Source organism: Alternaria triticimaculans (genome assembly GCF_023758025.1).
Source record: "Alternaria triticimaculans strain BMP 0046 chromosome Unknown scaffold_6, whole genome shotgun sequence".
Taxonomy (NCBI): Eukaryota; Fungi; Ascomycota; class Dothideomycetes; order Pleosporales; family Pleosporaceae; genus Alternaria; species Alternaria triticimaculans.
Genome location: NW_026055963.1, coordinates 1,320,217 through 1,337,397, shown reverse-complemented (window position 1 = coordinate 1,337,397; position 17,181 = coordinate 1,320,217). Strand labels below are relative to the sequence as shown.

General features: G+C 54.1%; 6 protein-coding genes across 6 annotated transcripts; 3 read left to right on the top strand and 3 right to left on the bottom strand.

Moving 5' to 3' along the window:
• Positions 1-1,484: 1,484 nt before the first annotated feature.
• On the top strand, positions 1,485-3,589 carry J4E78_005307 (uncharacterized protein; the record flags this gene model as incomplete). Its single annotated transcript, XM_049365928.1, has 5 exons — positions 1,485-1,771; positions 1,829-1,857; positions 2,001-2,223; positions 2,373-3,344; positions 3,409-3,589. The coding sequence occupies 5 exons, from the start codon at positions 1,485-1,487 to the stop codon at positions 3,587-3,589; spliced, it is 1,692 nt and encodes a 563-aa protein (XP_049222643.1).
• Positions 3,590-3,926: 337 nt separating this feature from the next.
• J4E78_005306 (uncharacterized protein) lies at positions 3,927-5,216 on the bottom strand (the record flags this gene model as incomplete). The annotated part of the gene is made up of 2 exons (XM_049365927.1): positions 3,927-5,155; positions 5,210-5,216. The coding sequence occupies 2 exons, from the start codon at positions 5,214-5,216 to the stop codon at positions 3,927-3,929; spliced, it is 1,236 nt and encodes a 411-aa protein (XP_049222642.1).
• A 616-nt stretch (positions 5,217-5,832) lies between these two features.
• Positions 5,833-7,884, top strand: J4E78_005305 (uncharacterized protein; the record flags this gene model as incomplete). The annotated part of the gene is made up of 1 exon (XM_049365926.1): positions 5,833-7,884. The coding sequence occupies one exon, from the start codon at positions 5,833-5,835 to the stop codon at positions 7,882-7,884; it is 2,052 nt and encodes a 683-aa protein (XP_049222641.1).
• A 2,665-nt stretch (positions 7,885-10,549) lies between these two features.
• On the bottom strand, positions 10,550-11,681 carry J4E78_005304 (uncharacterized protein; the record flags this gene model as incomplete). Its single annotated transcript, XM_049365925.1, has 2 exons — positions 10,550-11,155; positions 11,205-11,681. The coding sequence occupies 2 exons, from the start codon at positions 11,679-11,681 to the stop codon at positions 10,550-10,552; spliced, it is 1,083 nt and encodes a 360-aa protein (XP_049222640.1).
• Positions 11,682-12,020: 339 nt separating this feature from the next.
• Positions 12,021-13,853, top strand: J4E78_005303 (uncharacterized protein; the record flags this gene model as incomplete). Its single annotated transcript, XM_049365924.1, has 1 exon — positions 12,021-13,853. The coding sequence occupies one exon, from the start codon at positions 12,021-12,023 to the stop codon at positions 13,851-13,853; it is 1,833 nt and encodes a 610-aa protein (XP_049222639.1).
• Positions 13,854-15,116: 1,263 nt separating this feature from the next.
• J4E78_005302 (uncharacterized protein) lies at positions 15,117-17,059 on the bottom strand (the record flags this gene model as incomplete). Its single annotated transcript, XM_049365923.1, has 3 exons — positions 15,117-15,921; positions 15,974-16,188; positions 16,619-17,059. The coding sequence occupies 3 exons, from the start codon at positions 17,057-17,059 to the stop codon at positions 15,117-15,119; spliced, it is 1,461 nt and encodes a 486-aa protein (XP_049222638.1).
• Positions 17,060-17,181: the final 122 nt, after the last annotated feature.

The following is a 17,181-nucleotide window of genomic DNA, read 5'->3' as shown; positions in this document are numbered from 1 at the left end:
TCGCAACATCTCGAACGTGCAGGATGGCAGAGATATCCTTGCCCTATCTGGACGTCGCTTTAGTATGCGCGCCATGTACTTCCAGGCAAACAACGTCTGACATCTGCTGACAGCATGAAGAACTACCCTGGCTATCGAGATATCGGTTTGCGAAGTGAGCAGGTGGAAGCCATCGTCTTGTATCGTTCAGAGAGGCGAAGCATGAGCAAGGAACATCGCCAAGTGTCAGCGGCAGTTGGTAACGCGTCTCTCTGCATTCACCGGTAAGCTGAGGCTTATCTGACGAAGGTGTATCGCTTATTGCTTGGATGCAGAAAGAGGCTGGCTCAAGCGACGCAGGACTGATAGCTTGACAGCCATCACGCCTTCTCGTGGCGTTGTAGCATCACATGGTAACCACCCAACGAAGCATCTTCGTCCCCGCGGGGAAAAGAAAGCGACACACGATTTTACGTATCTACCGAGTCAGAGTCTCGACTCACGGCAAGCAGCTTCTAGTTCCTTTCGGCGCAGCGGGCGGCTGTCAGTTTGAGGACTACGAGGTGGCTGGGTCCGAGCTAGTGGCTGTCTCCGAGGTATGAACAAGCCTCTTGCAGGCAACGGAGACAACGCAAAGCCTCGAAGCAAGCCTGGAGCCAACCCGCCAGCCCAGGAATGCCAAGATAGCTTCAGCCGTTCAGAAAATGACGCGGACTCGGTCATTGGAGTAAAAGCGCAGGCCAAGATACGCTCAAGAGATGGAGGGGTTTTCGTTCCACAAACTGGGTGGAAGGATTCGGAGAGGCCGACAGGGAAGACGATAGGTATGGTTCGATAACAGCTGTTGCGCAAGCTGGACATGCGAAAGAGGCCTCAAATGCACGACAGAAGAAGTAACGTTCTTGAGGGTACCGTATGTCGTGACACCGCTGCACGATGTACTCAAGCCCCGCTTGGGGGCTCAAAGACAGCTGGTCTAGCGATGCCGGGTATCTCAATCCCTGCACCCACAAACGACGTTATCGGGATTACCCAACACGCGGCGTACGAGACAAGGGTTCACCGACCCTCGATATCCTTCTGGGTGAGCAGCCGTTTGGCCAGTGAAGGACCGAGGACGTGAAATATGCCTACTGCAGCCCCGCCATGGCAAACGCCAAAATGGCCCATCAGTAATTCGCCCTCCGCTAGGTAACGTTAGGCCCGAATTTTGGAGAAGCGGGATATTGTGAATGCCCAGCCTGCCTAGCGCGATCTACAGCGTTCACCACGAGGAAGCTCATGCAGGGTTCCCACTCGCGCTCGCTAGGGCAGCTGAGAGGGTTATTTAACAGGTTACTCCCCGACTTTTCTGCTATCTTGCACGACGACCCTCAGCCTTGCCTGCTATCTATAAGACAACTCAACCGGCTATTGGTACATGGCTTTCGTAGTACAGTACTTTGCCCTGCTTCTCAAATCCATACACTGAAGCCCAGCCTTGAGGTTTTCGACATTCGAATACAATGGCCTCTTACGGCCAAGACTTTGGTGCTGGCGGACCCTACGAGGTAAAGAACACGGGCTATGTTGCTACCGATGAGGAAAAGAATCATTACGATGTCGGCCCCCGTCATCCCAGTATTGTCGGATCTGTGAAGGCAGTCACCGATCAGACGCACCGAACGCTCAAGAGCAGACACATCCAGCTTATCGGTATTGGAGGAACTATTGGTACTGCCTTATACGTGCAGATTGGCCGAGGTTTGATGAACGGAGGACCTGGAAGTTTGTTCATTGCATTCTCGTTGTGGTATGCAATATTTCCCTCGCCATCCACGGCGATGAGCTAACGCTAACATTTTAAAAGGTGTACTGTCATTCTGGCTGTGACGCTCAGTGAGACTCTCCATCCCTTACTTTCCAAAGCGACAACTCCTTCCCATTGCGACAATGCCCATGCGCTTTATCCTATACCCCAAAGCACCTTTTTCCATCGCTCGCGCTAAGAATGCCGAGCACCAGCTAATGCAATTACCCAGGTATCGCTGAGATGGTCACATTCCTCCCTATATCCTCGCCGTTTATCCGATTTGCCGGAAGATTTGTGGATGATGCTTTCGGTTTCGCGGCTGGCTGGAACTTCTTCGTGTTCGAAGCTGCTCTTGTGCCCTTTGAGATTGTGGCTTGCAACGTCATCATCGGCTTCTGGAGTGATGTCGTGCCCACAGGCGCCATCATCGCAATAGTTCTTGTGCTCTATGCGTACGTTGATACCCCACATCCTGGTGCTGGCAACTCATGCGTTTGGCACTCTGGCGTCTACGTTGGAGCAACCATGAAGCTGTGTGCTCAACCTTCGCCTTAGATTCTCCAAAAGGATACATCCAGATCAAGTGCTAACCTCAACACAGTGTGATCAACATGATGGCCGTCAAATGGTACGGCGAAACCGAGTTCTGGGCCGCCATTGGCAAAGTCCTCCTCATCATTGGCCTGCTCATCTTCACCTTCATCTCCATGTTGGGCGGCAACCCGGAGAAAGATCGGTACGGTTTCCGCTACTGGAAGAACCCTGGTAGTTTCACAGAACTCTACGAACCAGGTCAGCTCGGTCGCTTCCTGGGCTTCCTACAGTGCCTGATCCAGGCTTCCTTCACAATCGCCGGACCAGATTACGTTTCCATGGCAGCAGGAGAGACTGAGAATCCGCGCAAAGTCATGCCTCGCGCCTACAACGCCGTTTTCTACCGTCTGACCACGTTCTTCGTGCTCGGCTCGCTGGCTGTCGGTATCAACGTGCCCTACAACGATCCAGAGCTGATCGCCGCTTTCCGAGACGGCAAGCCAGGTGCAGCAGCTTCACCCTACGTCATCGCCATGAACCGACTCCGTATCGAAGGTCTACCTCACGTTGTCAACGCTGGTGTCCTCGCCTCCGCTTTCTCCGCCGGAAACTCCTACGTCTACTGCGCGTCCCGTTCGCTCTTCGGTCTCGCTCTAGAAGGAAAGGCGCCCAAGTTCCTCACCAAGTGCACGAAGCAAGGTGTACCTTTCTACTGCGTCTTCTTCGTCCTCTTGATTGCCCTGCTGTCTTTCCTCCAGCTCAGCGAGAACTCCGCTGTCGTGCTGAACTGGTTCGTTAGCTTGGTGACTGCATCGCAGTTGATCAACTTCAGCGTCATGTGCTTCACCTTTTTGAAGTTCCACAAGGCGTGCCAGGCACAGGGTCTTGATCGAGACACGCTGCCATACAAGGGTATGTGCCAGCCCTACGCCGCATGGTACGGCCTTGTATGCACCTTCATCATGACGTTTGTCGGTGGCTACACTGTGTTCCTGAATGGCAAGTGGGCTGTCGCTGATTTCCTGTTCTCATACTTGATGTAAGTCTCCACCCCATCACCCCCTTCTGTTCCTACCATGACAAAATACTCACATGAAATACAGGGTGTTTGCCTTCCCCGTTCTCTTCGTTTTCTGGAAGGTTCTCAAGAGGACTAAGTGGGTTTCACCGTCTGAGGCGGATCTTGTGACTGATCTCGCGGAGATCGAGGAGTACCATCGTACTTTTGTGGAGAAGCCAGAGACTAATGCTTTCAACCGTGTCTTGGACAAGATGTTTGGATAGACTCTTGTTGCAACTGTTGTCATGACGCCCTTTGGGGTACTTCAAGCTAGTGCTTCTTGCTTTGCTTTGGCGATTGCGTACTGCTCTTGGAAAGGGATGCGTTACGCCTATATGGATAGTCTATATGAGAATTCATGACAATACCACGAGAGTCCATGATATTGACGAACATGAAGGATCCTTGAATAACTCATTTCCTTAAGTTGTAGATCAATGTCTTCCATTCTCAACAAGATACAGCAATTCATAACTAGGGTATCATCATAAACTCACCCGATAAACTCCTAAAAAAGACCTCCTAGCCAAAACTCTATGAATCGTAGTGAGCGCCAACAGTTCAAAACAAGAATGTCGGTACATCATCTAAATCCGCAGCCTTCCGTTTCCGCTCCTTCTCGTTCTTCTCCCTTTCAGCCTTGCGCTTGGCAATGCGCTCCGAAGTCTCCTTACTGACACCGCTGTTACCACCACTGCCGCCCTGATCTCTGACCGACGCAGTTCTATCGAACGAAGCATTCGATCGTCCTTTAGCACCACCGCGATCGTCCGCGGAATCGAAGGATTGGGAATACTTGCTGACAACTGATGCGCGCGTTGTATGCGATGTCTCAACAGGCTGCTGTGGCGAAGACCCTGACAATGTCTTAATTTTCTTCGTCGGTACCAAATCGTCGAGCATGTCAAAGGGTGTCGCGCGACTTATGCGCGAGCGAGATTTTGCTGCAGGTGTAGGTGGCGCAGGCTTAGCGAAGACGGGGTTCGGATTGGGTGCAGGAGACGAGGCAGACTTTTGCCCTTTTGCTGCGCTGCTGTTGCGGACTGGGGTGGGTGTGGTGGTGGCTCTGGAAACGGGCTTTGCTGACGGGCGCGGTGCATCTAGATCGTCGCTGTCGTAGTCGCTATCTTGTGTTGCGTATCTGCTAGGTGTTGGCTGAGGCCTGGATGTCGCAACGTGTCTTGGGGCCATGAACGAAGATGTAAGATTGAACCGGCTTGATAGTGCGTTACGCCCTTCTTGCTCATCTTGGTCTTCCTGCGACGCAAACACGTCGCGGATCGCTTCCTTCTGCTTCAGATCTTGAACCCTGGCCTTCTCCTTCATCTCGCCGCTAGTTGACCTCTTCGCATTTGCAACAACGGGCCTGGTAACCTCAGCAGCTTCTTTCTTCTTCTCTTCGATCATCGCCTTGAGCTTCTCGTATTCGGCGATGTGCAAGTGTCGCGAGAAGAGCTTTGCTGTCTCCAGAAACTCGTCTTCCACCATCATCCACTCGTCGTCGCGCAGATCGAACTTCGACAGACATTTGTGCATTTTCTCAACGTGCGGCGCCTCAAGCTCATCAATGGGAGGTGGTGATGATGAACCTCCACGTTTCCTTCCCAATGCATCTTTGGTCCTTGTCTTAGTCCGTGGCGTTGTGGGTGCTGTTGGAAGGCCGGGAAGGTCATCGTCGGACCCATTTGATCTCGTTCTGCTCCTGCTGCTGTCTGCCAGCACGGTGCCATCGAAGAAGTCGTCATCTATGTCAGCCGTAGTACGCGCTTTCGTAGCTTTCCGCGATGATGCTGGCTTGGCTTGGGTCCGACTTCCGCCACTCTTGCTTGCCCAAGGTAGCTGACGCGGCATGATGCCCAAGGTTTTGTAGATCAGCCTTGAATTCGCAGGAGTTGAGAGTGCAGAGGACGGTTTGCACGCGACATAATGCCCATAGTCTGCAAAGAAGCAGCTTAGAAGGTCATGTAGCCACAAACACGTCCGAAAGGGTCGAAAGCGCGTGCACGTAGGTGAATTGTTCGCGGTCGCCTGGGCACGTGCTATGACGCGCTAGACCCTGCCGGTTTCGTCCACGGGTCGGACCCACTTTCCTGGGATTGCGCCCTTCCGTTCCGATCTAATCTGTGACTTTGAACGTGCTCTCCGCCTTCAATTCAAAGTGACACGTTTCGCTTCCATGCGATTCCGTGACGCTCGATGCTTGCCTAGACATCGCGTACCTAGGTACTGATGGGGTCCTTGCTGGTACAGCTGTTGGCATCGAGTTGGTCTCGCTCGACGCTGCAGCTTACACCGAACAACACTCTACCATAAACGTCTTAACAACTTAACAACAAACCCACGCGCGCGTCTTTTCGTCTAAGGGCCATCGGATGCCCTAAATCGTTCAATTGAATCGACTACCCTCCTTTAAGAACAGCTAGCCTGGCTTTGTGTTGACTCACAACGACCCCTCTTTCCACTCGCAATGTCCATGTTCCGCAGGCCAGGAGATTCGTCGTCAAGTTCGGGAACCTCTGATGATGAGAGCGAATACGAGGAAGCAAGCGAATCGCATCAGGATAGCGTCCTGTCACGAATCCAAACTTTAGATTCCGCTGCTTCTGGACATCAGCCTCTTCAGCCCCAGCGACCTCCTCTAGAAGTTCGGCAGAACTCAGCATCAAACTTTCGAGATTTGTTGTTCCATTCAATGCTTGAGAAGCAGACTATTCAGCAAGCTGCGGAGCAACTAGGAAAGGATATCTCTGATCCGGAAGTACAACGAGCCGGAAGAGACGCCTATAAGGAAATCGCTCGTCAGATCTCCAACAATGTAGACGACGCCTACGCGAGCGATGAGATGCAGGGTCACCGAACAACTGCGAATCAGGGGATCCATCGATTGATCCAAGGCAACCTTAGCAAACTTGCGCCAATCCCCGAAGGAACTTCACAGGCGCTCATCTCACGACCAGGAACTGCGATCAATCCACCCTTACCTCAACAACCATCTCTTGGCTTCGATGTTATGTCTGGTATATCAGCTCCCGTACAGCTGCAGCTACGTGGATATCCTCATCTGCAAACGGACCGCTACATCCGGGAGTTTTCGGAGCTCGAAATTGTAGGGAAGGGCGGATACGGCAAGGTCTTCAAAGCCAAACACAAACTAGATGGCTCATTGTATGCTGTAAAGAGGATACCGGTGAGCCCGTCCAGGGTTGCAAGAATACAAGAGCATGGGCCCGAAGAACTGGAAAGCATGCTTGAGGAAGTTCGTTCGCTCGCTCGGTTCGATCATAACAACATAGTTCGGTATCACAACGCTTGGCTGGAGTTCACCACAATGCCGGCAGACCCTGTGGCCGCGCCGGAAGTCACGATGTTACGCAACGACCGTCTTTTGGATGATCGACCCGCATTTCCGTCATTTTCACCGGGCTCGGGAGATCTGCATTCTCAGCTAGATAGCCTGACGATGGACAATCCCTTCGCGAGCACCGAACACAGCAATAGCGCGGGAATCATATTTGAGTTCAGCGAATCTGAACAGCAAGTGAACGAGACCAGGAGCGAGAGCGTTCATGCATCGTACAAAGAGACTTTGAAGCAAACAAGACGCACAAAACGTCGCGGTAGCCAAGCAAGCCAAACCACGATAGCTACTATATCGTCGACAAAGTCCAGGATGAGCGCTGTGGAGGACGTTGACGAAGAAGATGATGATGACGTTGAAAATATACCCAGATTACACATGCCGTATTCCCAGGAGTCGCATTCCGAGATGTCAGACAGCATGATATCGAACAGCGATGCGCCCCGCCACTTGATTCAAAACCAGACCCTCGGACCAGTCCTCACACTGAATGTGCAAATGAGCCTCTGCGAAACCAACCTTGCCGCTTTCCTCTCTTCCGATCAACACTCACCCACAACACACGCGATCGAACAGCATTGTTTCCACCCCTGCGTATCGCTGGAGTTACTGGACAACATCGTCTCTGGAGTCGAGTACCTCCACGCACAAGGCGTAGTTCACCGCGACCTCAAACCAGCCAACGTCTTCATATCGCTCTCACGAGCGCGCCACGCCCCATACGGATCCGTCAATGTTTCGAGCTGCACAACGTGCCCGAAACGCGATCACCTACACATGACGCCACGGATTGGAGATTTCGGGCTTGTCGCGGCGCTGAGCGACAGCTGCACTGTATCGGATACCTTCAAGCCTGTGGGTACGGAGTTTTACCGTCCCCACACAGGCAGTGGTATCAACGAGAAGCTCGATGTCTTCGCTCTAGGTGTCGTAGCCTTTGAGATGATTCAAAAGTTCGACACTCGCATGGAGCGGATATCAGCTCTTACGGAGCTCCGCCGAGGGGTCTTTCCGGATGGCTTTGCGCAGAGTTTGGGTGATGTAGGCGACGACGTGCAGCAACTGATCAGCGACATGGTGCAAGGAGATGAAGGGAAGCGGCCAGGATGCGAAGACGTGCGTATTGAGATTCAAAAGCTAGTACGTGCTTTGAAGACGTGAGTCGGAGTCTCCATCACTGGGCGGAGGTGTCGCATTGGGAGACGCAGAAGGAATGAATAGATACCCACGCATCTGTGGTGACTTGGACAAGTCGAGTATTGCATCGTAGATATTATAACATGGAGCACCTCTCCAAATGTCGGCCAACTCACGTTTGCGTTATGATCATGGTGTTCATAACGCTGCACCTGTTGTCGTAGATTGGCGGGAGAGGCCCAAGACTCCCCCACTTTTAGAGGCGACTCTTACCCCGCAGTCCGCTCGCTTGGGCTACCGGAAGCTCACAGCCATCGCACAAGTCCGCAGAGCGACGGCGACGATGCAGCCCACAAACTATACAGACTTATCTGGGATTTACGATACCTATATATTACATCTAATCCCAAAATTTGCCACCTGTAACGGGTCTCAGCCAGAAGACATTCCGTTTCCAAATCCGGCTTACTGTCAATACTTTAACGGGAGCCCAGTTCGAGTCCTGTGGTGTCCTTCAATCCACTCACTTGGGTAACCAGTGATGCTGGAGGGACCTAAGCAATGAATACAACTTGACGAGGGAAGCAATTCCGCAGTCTAGTATTCACCACGGGACGGCGGCGCTGGATTACTCCTATTAGGGTTGGAAGTCGGGTGACGGGTTGGGGTGTCCACTGGTATTTTGTTTTTGTCTTTTTGCCTGACCCTTCTTTTTGCCCTCCGCCCACTATGCACATAGAGCGAACAACAGTAACTAGCAGCGCCTGCTATCGCATCTTCTACTTTGCATCTCTCTTTTTGCGTCCATTGCGTCGCACTTTAAGTAGCCTTTGTACAAGAAAGTTGCTAGGAAGCATACATAGTAATACATATCTACATTCGCCGAAGCAAGTCCCTTTGTCGCCGTCCAGCAGCAAGATGAACCAGCATCTCCACTACCAGCACAACCTATCCCTTAATTCAACGTCCGCCTCCACTCATCCATAGCATCAAAAAGCGCCCCCAACCTTACCCCGTCCTCCTCTTCCCCCACAGTCAGCACGTTGACCACACTCCTCTTCCTCCCATGCCTAAGCGTAAGTTCCCTCAACGGGGGCATCGAAACCAACATATCCCTCCAGCTCCCCTCCTTGCACCCTAACACCCTCTCATTCTGAATCCAAACGTTGAAATCCATAACCACCGGATGAAAAACAATCTCCTGGCTCGTCCGTATAAGCCCCAAACACCTTCTCATCAGACTGATCTCATTGCGCACGCCGACGGAAAACCGCGTGCCGGACGGTTGCACCCCGTCTTCTATACTCTGCGGCGTAACGTCGAGTTCAAAATCGAATGTCGTGGGGACGAGATTGTAGATTTGCAAACTGCGGGACGGCTTCAGATACAGCATCTCGGCGAGCAAAGGGGAGTCGCCCGGGATGAGTTGCCGCCATACATTGCATACGCGCTGGCACCGAAGCAAATCCCAAAAGTCGAGATGAATGAAGACATGCTGCAAGACCTCCACTGGAAGGTCTGTAATGCGTTTTCTTTGGCCGCTGCCGGGGTGCGTGGGGCCAGCAGTGAACATTTGGCGGACGCGGTCCGCGTAGTTTCCTATGCTGCTGCGCCGGCTGTCTCGTGAGAGTTCCGAGTCCCAAGACCGCATGGAGGCTGTGTCTGCGTCTGCGGGGAGGCCGCTGATGGAAGGGTTGCGGATGGAGTGGCTTGAGGCGCTTTGTTTGCGCCGGTTGGTGGTGTCTTTGAGCTTTTCGGAGAAGCGCGTGAAGGCCGAGAAGTGGGATTGGTGGTGAAGATCCATCATGGCTTCTGTTCTGCTTGGTCGTGGAGATGTATGACCTTGCTTCCGTCTGGAACTTTTATGTTTTTGATCTGGACTCCTCTAGGGCATCCAGTGTCGTTGTTAGCGCTTTTGATACGGGCTGTGTTATTAGACTTCAGCCTTGCGACGACGGTGCGGGGTTATATCGTGTAACGTAATTGCGGTGCAACTCTATATCCCTTGTGTCTCCGCGACGGTTGAATGGTACGGTGTTCTCTTATATCGTATCCGAAGCGGTGTGAATGGCAGCATTGATTGAGAGAACAGGAAACGACGACAACGTGGAAGCCGCAGCTGACATGTCATTTACACTAGCCGAATGTGGCTGACTGACGCGGGATGGGGGCCGACAAAAGCAAGCAGAACACATGGGAGCTGGGATGTTCGGCGATGTTTGCTTGACGGCTTGCGAGGCGTATCAAGGAAAGTGAGGTTGACGGTCTGTTGTTCTGATACGCTGCACGGGTAATGTTCCACTATTAATGCCGATGTTGGCCATCAAACGCACTATGTTCCCGCCTTTCCGTGTGGGACTATACATCATACATACGATACTGCGATAGTGGATCAAGATGGTATGTTGTGTTGTATTGATATATGTTTACATGGCTTCCCAAGCCAAGACTGTATTGTTCTTGGACGGGCCGTCTGATGACGCAATGCCAGAGCATTGAAGTACACATGAAGCGGCGCATGGCACGCTTGTCGTGAGACGAATATTGTGCCAAATGCTCCAACACTTCTCCGGGATCCTCCTTGACGTACTCCTCGGCGCGGTAAGCCTATCTGGACGTGAAGTCTCAAAAGTGCCCACTGAGTCCTTGATTGAAGGTCGCTGCATGTCATGTATGCGCCCCGCTCTCTTCAGCCGACCTCGATTGATGCCAATGCGCCAATGACTTCTTCAGCGACCCCTCCGTTTTCTACCACCATCTTTGTGACTTGTGAGATCAGCCCCCTCTTCATGCCGCCTCGGGGTGGTGTCCAGACGCCTGAAGTCGCCAACAGTTCTCTTTGAGTGAGCGCATCTGCACTGGAGGTGGGCGCAGTACCGCCTGTTGCTGAGTTCATCGAGTTGGGTACGCCCGGGGGCGTCAGGTGGGACGGGGGGTCGATGGTTCGGATAGAGACGATGCGCGCGCCCGTGGACGAGGTTGTTGAGTTTGTGCATGCGATGGCGAGGACCGCATCTGCTACTGCGAGCTCCTCCTTAGCGGGATCGAAGATGATGTTGGGGCCCACTGCCATGGCTAGTATGATGACTGGGGGCTTGCCTAGCTGGGGAGCAGTCTTGTTCGTACCCGCCTGCTTGGGGTATAGCGGCACGGCGGCATCCCAGTCGTCGTCGAACAGGGGATCTTCGTCCTTTTCCGACTTCAGGGCTGGTAGGAGGGTAGTGAGGAGGGCGAGATGGGTGGTCATTGAAAGCAGCGCGAGCGGGTAGGAGAGCGGGGGTGAAAGAAGCAGGATCTAGGGCTATTAGCAGTGTGTTTAGAAGAGGCGTATCGCGACTTCTTACATCGACGTAGAGCTTCCAGTGGAACCGTCTGTTGATGTACAGGCGGTCTTTGAGCTCACCACTGGCAAGCAAGCTCTCGGTGAGCATGGAAGACAGGAACACTGGCAGGGCGTCGTCTTCGCGGAAGCCTGGGACCTCGACGCTCATCTCGACCCACGCATTCTGGCCCTTGCCCTTGCTGTCGTCCGTCTCTTCGCCCTCTCCCATGTCTACATCTTCGGGCTCGCCCAGGGTCGGGCGCTGCCGTGACCTCTCCACCTCGGCCTTGACTCCTACGAGCGCCTCGGTCCCGTCTTCCAGGGCGATGCGCGCACTCCCGTTTGCGCTGGGCAGTACGTCATACTCGGCGCGCATAGAGCGAAAGTCGCGGGGGCCCTTGGTGACATCGAGGCGGATGGGCGGCGTCTGTGAGAGGGTGGAGCGCAGGAAGGACAGCTCAGCGGGCGAGAGGTTGACGAGGGCCTGCTGGGGCGCCATGGCAATTGGATGGTGGTGCTTGGGACGGGGCGACGGCGAGGTGTTTGCTGCTCGCGGATTTCTTGCGCATTTGTTTCGACGACGAACTAGCGGGCCCGGCGATTCGGCTGCAGCGTCACTTGCTTGCAGCCCCGGCGCGAGCTACTTCGCGCGACAACACCGTGCGCTGACCGCCGGTCCGCAAGAGCATTGTACGTCTGGGTTATTGGGTCCGGGCAGACATATACTGTCGCAGTCTCGTGGCATCTCCTATATTCTACTCTTAATATATATTCCTAGGGCCATGCCACGGTAGACCAAGCCACCCGACCCTCGTCACACGTCCACGACCGGCCGCCAATGTCACCCCCGAGGTCCAAGCGGAACAGCGGCAATGCCATCACCACCATCGACAAGCTCGACTACCCGCCCAACTCGCCCCGTCGCCCGCTGCTCGCCCCCGACGACGACACCGAATCCCAGCGCCGCAGCAACGACACGAGTTACGCCGGCAGCTTCTTCGAGCAGGTGGCCGAAGGCATCTACGAGCAGGACCGCGTCAAGATGCAGCGCGCCGTGCTACGATGGCTGAGCTTCGTGTGGGCCATCGTCATCTGCCTCTGCGCTGGTAGCATCACCGCCTTCTCCCTCTACGGCCACTTGTTCCAGTCCAAGCTGCACTACACCCAGGTCCAGGTCAACATCGTCTCCATCGGCGCCGAGCTCGGCCTCTACCTGCTCGTCCCCATCTTCGGATACCTCTGCGACCGTCTGGGCCCTGGCGTGCCTGCCGGTATCGCTGGCCTTCTCTTCGGCTCGGGATATCTGCTGGCAGCCTTCGCCTTCAAGAGCGGCCCTCCGCCATCTGCAGGCGGTCATGGCTGGCCCTTCGGCGTCATGGTGCTGGCCTTCGCCTTCGTCGGCATGGGCACCAGCTGCATGTACCTGTCTGCAGTAACAACATGCGCCAAGAACTTTGGACGCGGAAACGCCAAGGGTGTGGCTCTGGCAGTGCCCATCGCAGCCTTTGGACTCAGCGGCATGTGGCAAAGTCAGGTTGGAAGCCGGCTGCTGTACGTGAGGAACCCGGATGGCACCAAAGGCGACGTCGACGTGTACCGCTTCTTCCTCTTCCTCGGCATACTCCTCCTCTGCGTGGGCGCCGTCGGCTTCTTCGCGCTGCGCATCATGGACGAAGAAGAGATGATCGACGAGGCAGTAGACGAGCTCGAAAGATCTGGTCTGCTGCAGCGCGACGAGTTCTTTACTCAGGCTGCGCAGCATCACGGCTACGGAACTATGGAGACGCAGGACCTCTCCGACTCGACCTTTGACTTCCTCCAGTCCGAAGCTGAGCGTTTGAAGGCCAAGGCGGAAGAAGAGGCACGCAAGAAGACATGGCTGCTGAACGAGGAGACTCGTCGGTACATCATGGACCCTACCATGTGGTGGCTCGCAGGCGGCTTCTTCCTGGTTACTGGCCCTGGTGAGGCTTTCATCAACAACCTAGGCACCATCATCGAGACGCTTACGCCTGCGCATGTCGCCACTAACACCTCGCCTGCCACCCACGTCTCCATCGTCGCCATCACCTCCACACTCGCTCGCTTAATCACCGGCACACTCTCCGATGTCCTCGCCCCGGTTTCGTCTGGCAACTCCCACCGTCGTGGACCAGACTCCATCGCGAACTCGCTATCGTCACTCCCATCCCTCGAGCAGCCGCGCCGATTCACCATCTCTCGCATAACCTTCCTCCTGGCTTTCGCTTTCATCCTCTCCCTCGGACAACTTCTCCTCGCGAGTGGGTGGGTGCAGAACCATGCCTCCCGTTTTGCCGCCGTCTCCGCACTCATCGGTGCTGGGTATGGAGCCGTCTTCTCTCTTACACCTATCGTCGTCTCAGTAGTATGGGGCGTGGAGAACTTCGGTACAAACTGGGGCATTCTAGCCATGACACCGGCTGCCGGTGCTACGCTCTGGGGTGCTGTCTACGCCACGGTGTATCAGAAAGCTGCAGAGAATGGTGAAGCGGGTGTTCAGAAGGATCCAGAGGACGTGCTTTGCCACGGAAAGGCTTGCTATGCGTCTACGTTCTGGGCCATGACCATCAGCGTGTGGATTGCCATGGGTCTCATCTTCTTCGCTTGGAGAGGCCCTGGTGGGTGGAAGCAGAGAGGTGTTGCTGTTTGATGATCCTGTCTTTTTTTGCATGGCGAAGGGCGTTTGTGATTCATGGTTATGAAGCGTTCATTGCGTTATTCCTATGTTGCTCTACTAGCATTGCATATTTCACTTTCTTGAATCAATACGAACTTTGAATACTACCCTCAGCACGTCTGAACATAACAAAATGAAGCATATGCGCACATGCTGGTTTATCTTGCTGCTGAAGGGCGATATAGAGACTCGCTTTAGCAAGTGTAGCACCTTAATTAAGGAAGAATAAACAATCCTCAGGTCTGGAGCCTAAGTTAATGTCATGTTACCTACTTTGCATGTTTCTATCTTGATGTAGGCTGCAGACCTATTTAACTTCTCCCCGTGTATAGCGTAGAAGGAATATATCACAGCGTAATCTCTACATCCGCTGTTTGCAAACCTAACCACAATCAACAAAAAAAAAATAGAACAACCAACCCCTTCACTCAACGCCACAAGACAACGATCTTCCATCAACCACCCTTTCCCCGAAGGCTATAGTCTCAAGATCTCAATCCACAAGTTCGACGTATGCCAAACCTGTAGTTCAAGGGGAATTCCCTCCAACTACCCTTGCTGCTGAAGGCTGTAGTATGAAGATTATAAAGAACACGTTTCTCGACTCAATAGTCAAACGCCCGTGTCCTCTATTCAAGACTTGAGTGAACGAGTGCTCGAACTCTTGTCCTATGTTTTGGTACTGCAGTACGCGATGCTTTGCTTCAGCCTGTTTAAGGGCTTAGGCAATTGGTCTCACAATGTCTGGTTTCACCCTAGACGTTGCAGGACTGGGTTGTTGCTTGGTTTGCTTTGCTTGGGAGTTCTTGTTCTGTGATGGGCGATCGCGAAATTGTGACGATTATATATGGGATGGAATGTCTATCTCCTGCATATGTTCTATAAGGAAAGTATGAGCTCTGTTCGAAGACGAGAGGAACATGCAGTTACGCAGGTAGATGGGCGGTGATGTGGGAAGGTGAGAGCGCTGGTCGTGCCTTCCTCTCAGGAAAGAGCAACAACGTGCACTGACGCCCCATCAACCATCAAACCTCACCTCAACAAAACAAGAACACAATAGATGGAAGTATTAAATGTTATATTCCTTCGCCACCAGCCACTTCGGCACGGCAGACGAGGTTAATGGGTTCGTCGAACACTCATTTCATGCAAAGCTCCCAACGTTAACTCTTGTCTAGTCATGAGCCGTAAGCAGTCCCAGTCTACACCCGCGACCCTAATATACAAAGCACACGCTTAACCAGAGAACTCCTTAATGTCGGTAGTCTTGCCAGGGATAAGAGCCAATGGCACGATACCCGACACGTGCATCTCGGGGCCGTAGACGTGCATGTTGAGGCCGAGCTCCTGGCCGACACCCTTGATGTTCTTGAGACCCTCCTGGTAGTTGGGGCCGGCACGACGGATCCAGATCTGGACGTTGTGCTCGACGAGGAGAGGTGCGACTTCCCTCAGAGCGCGGATGACACCCTTGAAAGTCGAGGCGACGTTGGTAAAGTTGGCAATACCTCCACCGATGAAGAGAACCTTGCCCTCTGGGTGTTGAGGAGCACGGAGCATGAGGTCGAGGACGGTACGGGCGTAGTGGAAGGTCTGTGTCTCGGTGGGAGCACCAGAGTACTCACCGTAGTTGGCGAGCTCACCGGCGAAACCAGCAGAGGCGATGGCGTCGGCGTAAACGACGGACGCACCACCACCAGCGACCAGGGTCCAGACGCGGCCGGTAGCGTTGAGGATGGTCAGCTTGAGGGAAGCACCAGTCTTAGCGTCCATCTCAGCAATGTACGCTTCCTCCTTGCTCATCTCACGACCGAAGGGAGCGGGGAACTCCATCGGTGGGCCGACATCGACGGTCTGCTTAGCATTCTGCTGGGGAGCAGCTGGTATGCCGAGAGCTGTCGCGCTGCGAGCAATAGCCCACTTGGCACCGCACTCGAACTCAGCAGTTTGGTCAAGCTTGGCAGCGAGATCCAGGAAGTGAACCTCAGCTGAGGTCTTCTCCTCGTTGGGAATGACGACGAGAGGGTTGATCTCAAGGTATCTTGGTTACGTTAGTATGTATTAGGCAGGTGACAGGTGCCTGAGTAACTCACGTGAACTGGCAGTCAACGTAGACGGCGTATAACCTTGAGATGAAGTCGACGAGGACGTTGTGTACACCCTCGGGCACCTTCTTCAAGAGAGTGGCGGCAATCTCCTCGTTGGAGGGGTATTCCTTGAGGTCGACGGGGATGAGGAGCTTCTCAGCCTTCTCATCGACATCACCGACATCGACACCACCCTCGTGGGTGAAGAGGATCCAGTCACCCTAAGCGGACAAGTTAGCGGTGAGATCGGCAAAAGATCGCAAGATGGCGCCGATGCTAGAGCCGCAACACCACGGGCCCGTAAATTGACGATGCATAGGTAGCGGCGCAAAAGCGCTGAAATTGCAGCCACATTTGCATGTGAAAGTGGACGTGCGTATCGCAGAAGAGTAGGTGCTCTGCAGGAGTGGGTCGGCCGTCGTTCCCTTCGTCCGGCCGGCCTTGAAACAAAACCAGGCAGTGCGCCCGGTTTAAGCACGCTTCCCGCTCCGCTTGCACTCGAGCTGCAGCATTCCGCTCTGAGCTTCCGAGTATGCCTTTTGCACGCCTTCGCATGCGCCAGACCACACGGTCGCCCGAAACGGCACGAGATACGACGTAACGAAATAACGAAATGATTGTAGAAAAAGGCGGAAACTGAAATGGACATACCTCTCGCACGGAGTTGATGTTGATGTAGTACTCGGTGTCTTGGGGATGGGGAACGAAAGGCTCGACCAAGAACTGCCTCAGGACACCATCAACAGTCTCAACACGCTGCTCCTTTCCTGCCCTCGCCTCGATCCACTCCCTCGCCTCAGCCCAGGTCTTGTTCAGCGCGAGCAGGCCGCTCTTGCCTCGCCTCTTGATGAGCTGATCTGGCTTTGCGACGAACTTGGAACCGGGGGTCAGCAGCCATGGGTATGTGGCCTCGGCCTGGTCGAGCACGCCCTTGATGTCCTCATCGGCGGCGAAGTGCAGCGATGCGAGCTTGGAGGGGGGGTTGTGTGTGGCCGACGCGGGCAGGGGAGTGGGCTTGATGACAGGCGCGCGGGTGAGGTGGTAGTTGAGGATGGCCTTGCCGTCGGCCTCGAGGATAGACTTGGCTGACATTGTGGTGTATGGTCAAACTGCGATGGATGAGTGTCAATGTCAAGAGGGGCGGCTCGCGTGGAGACAATGGGGTGCAAGAGATATGGCTGGCAGGCAATCCCGAAAGAAGTCTCGGGTATGGC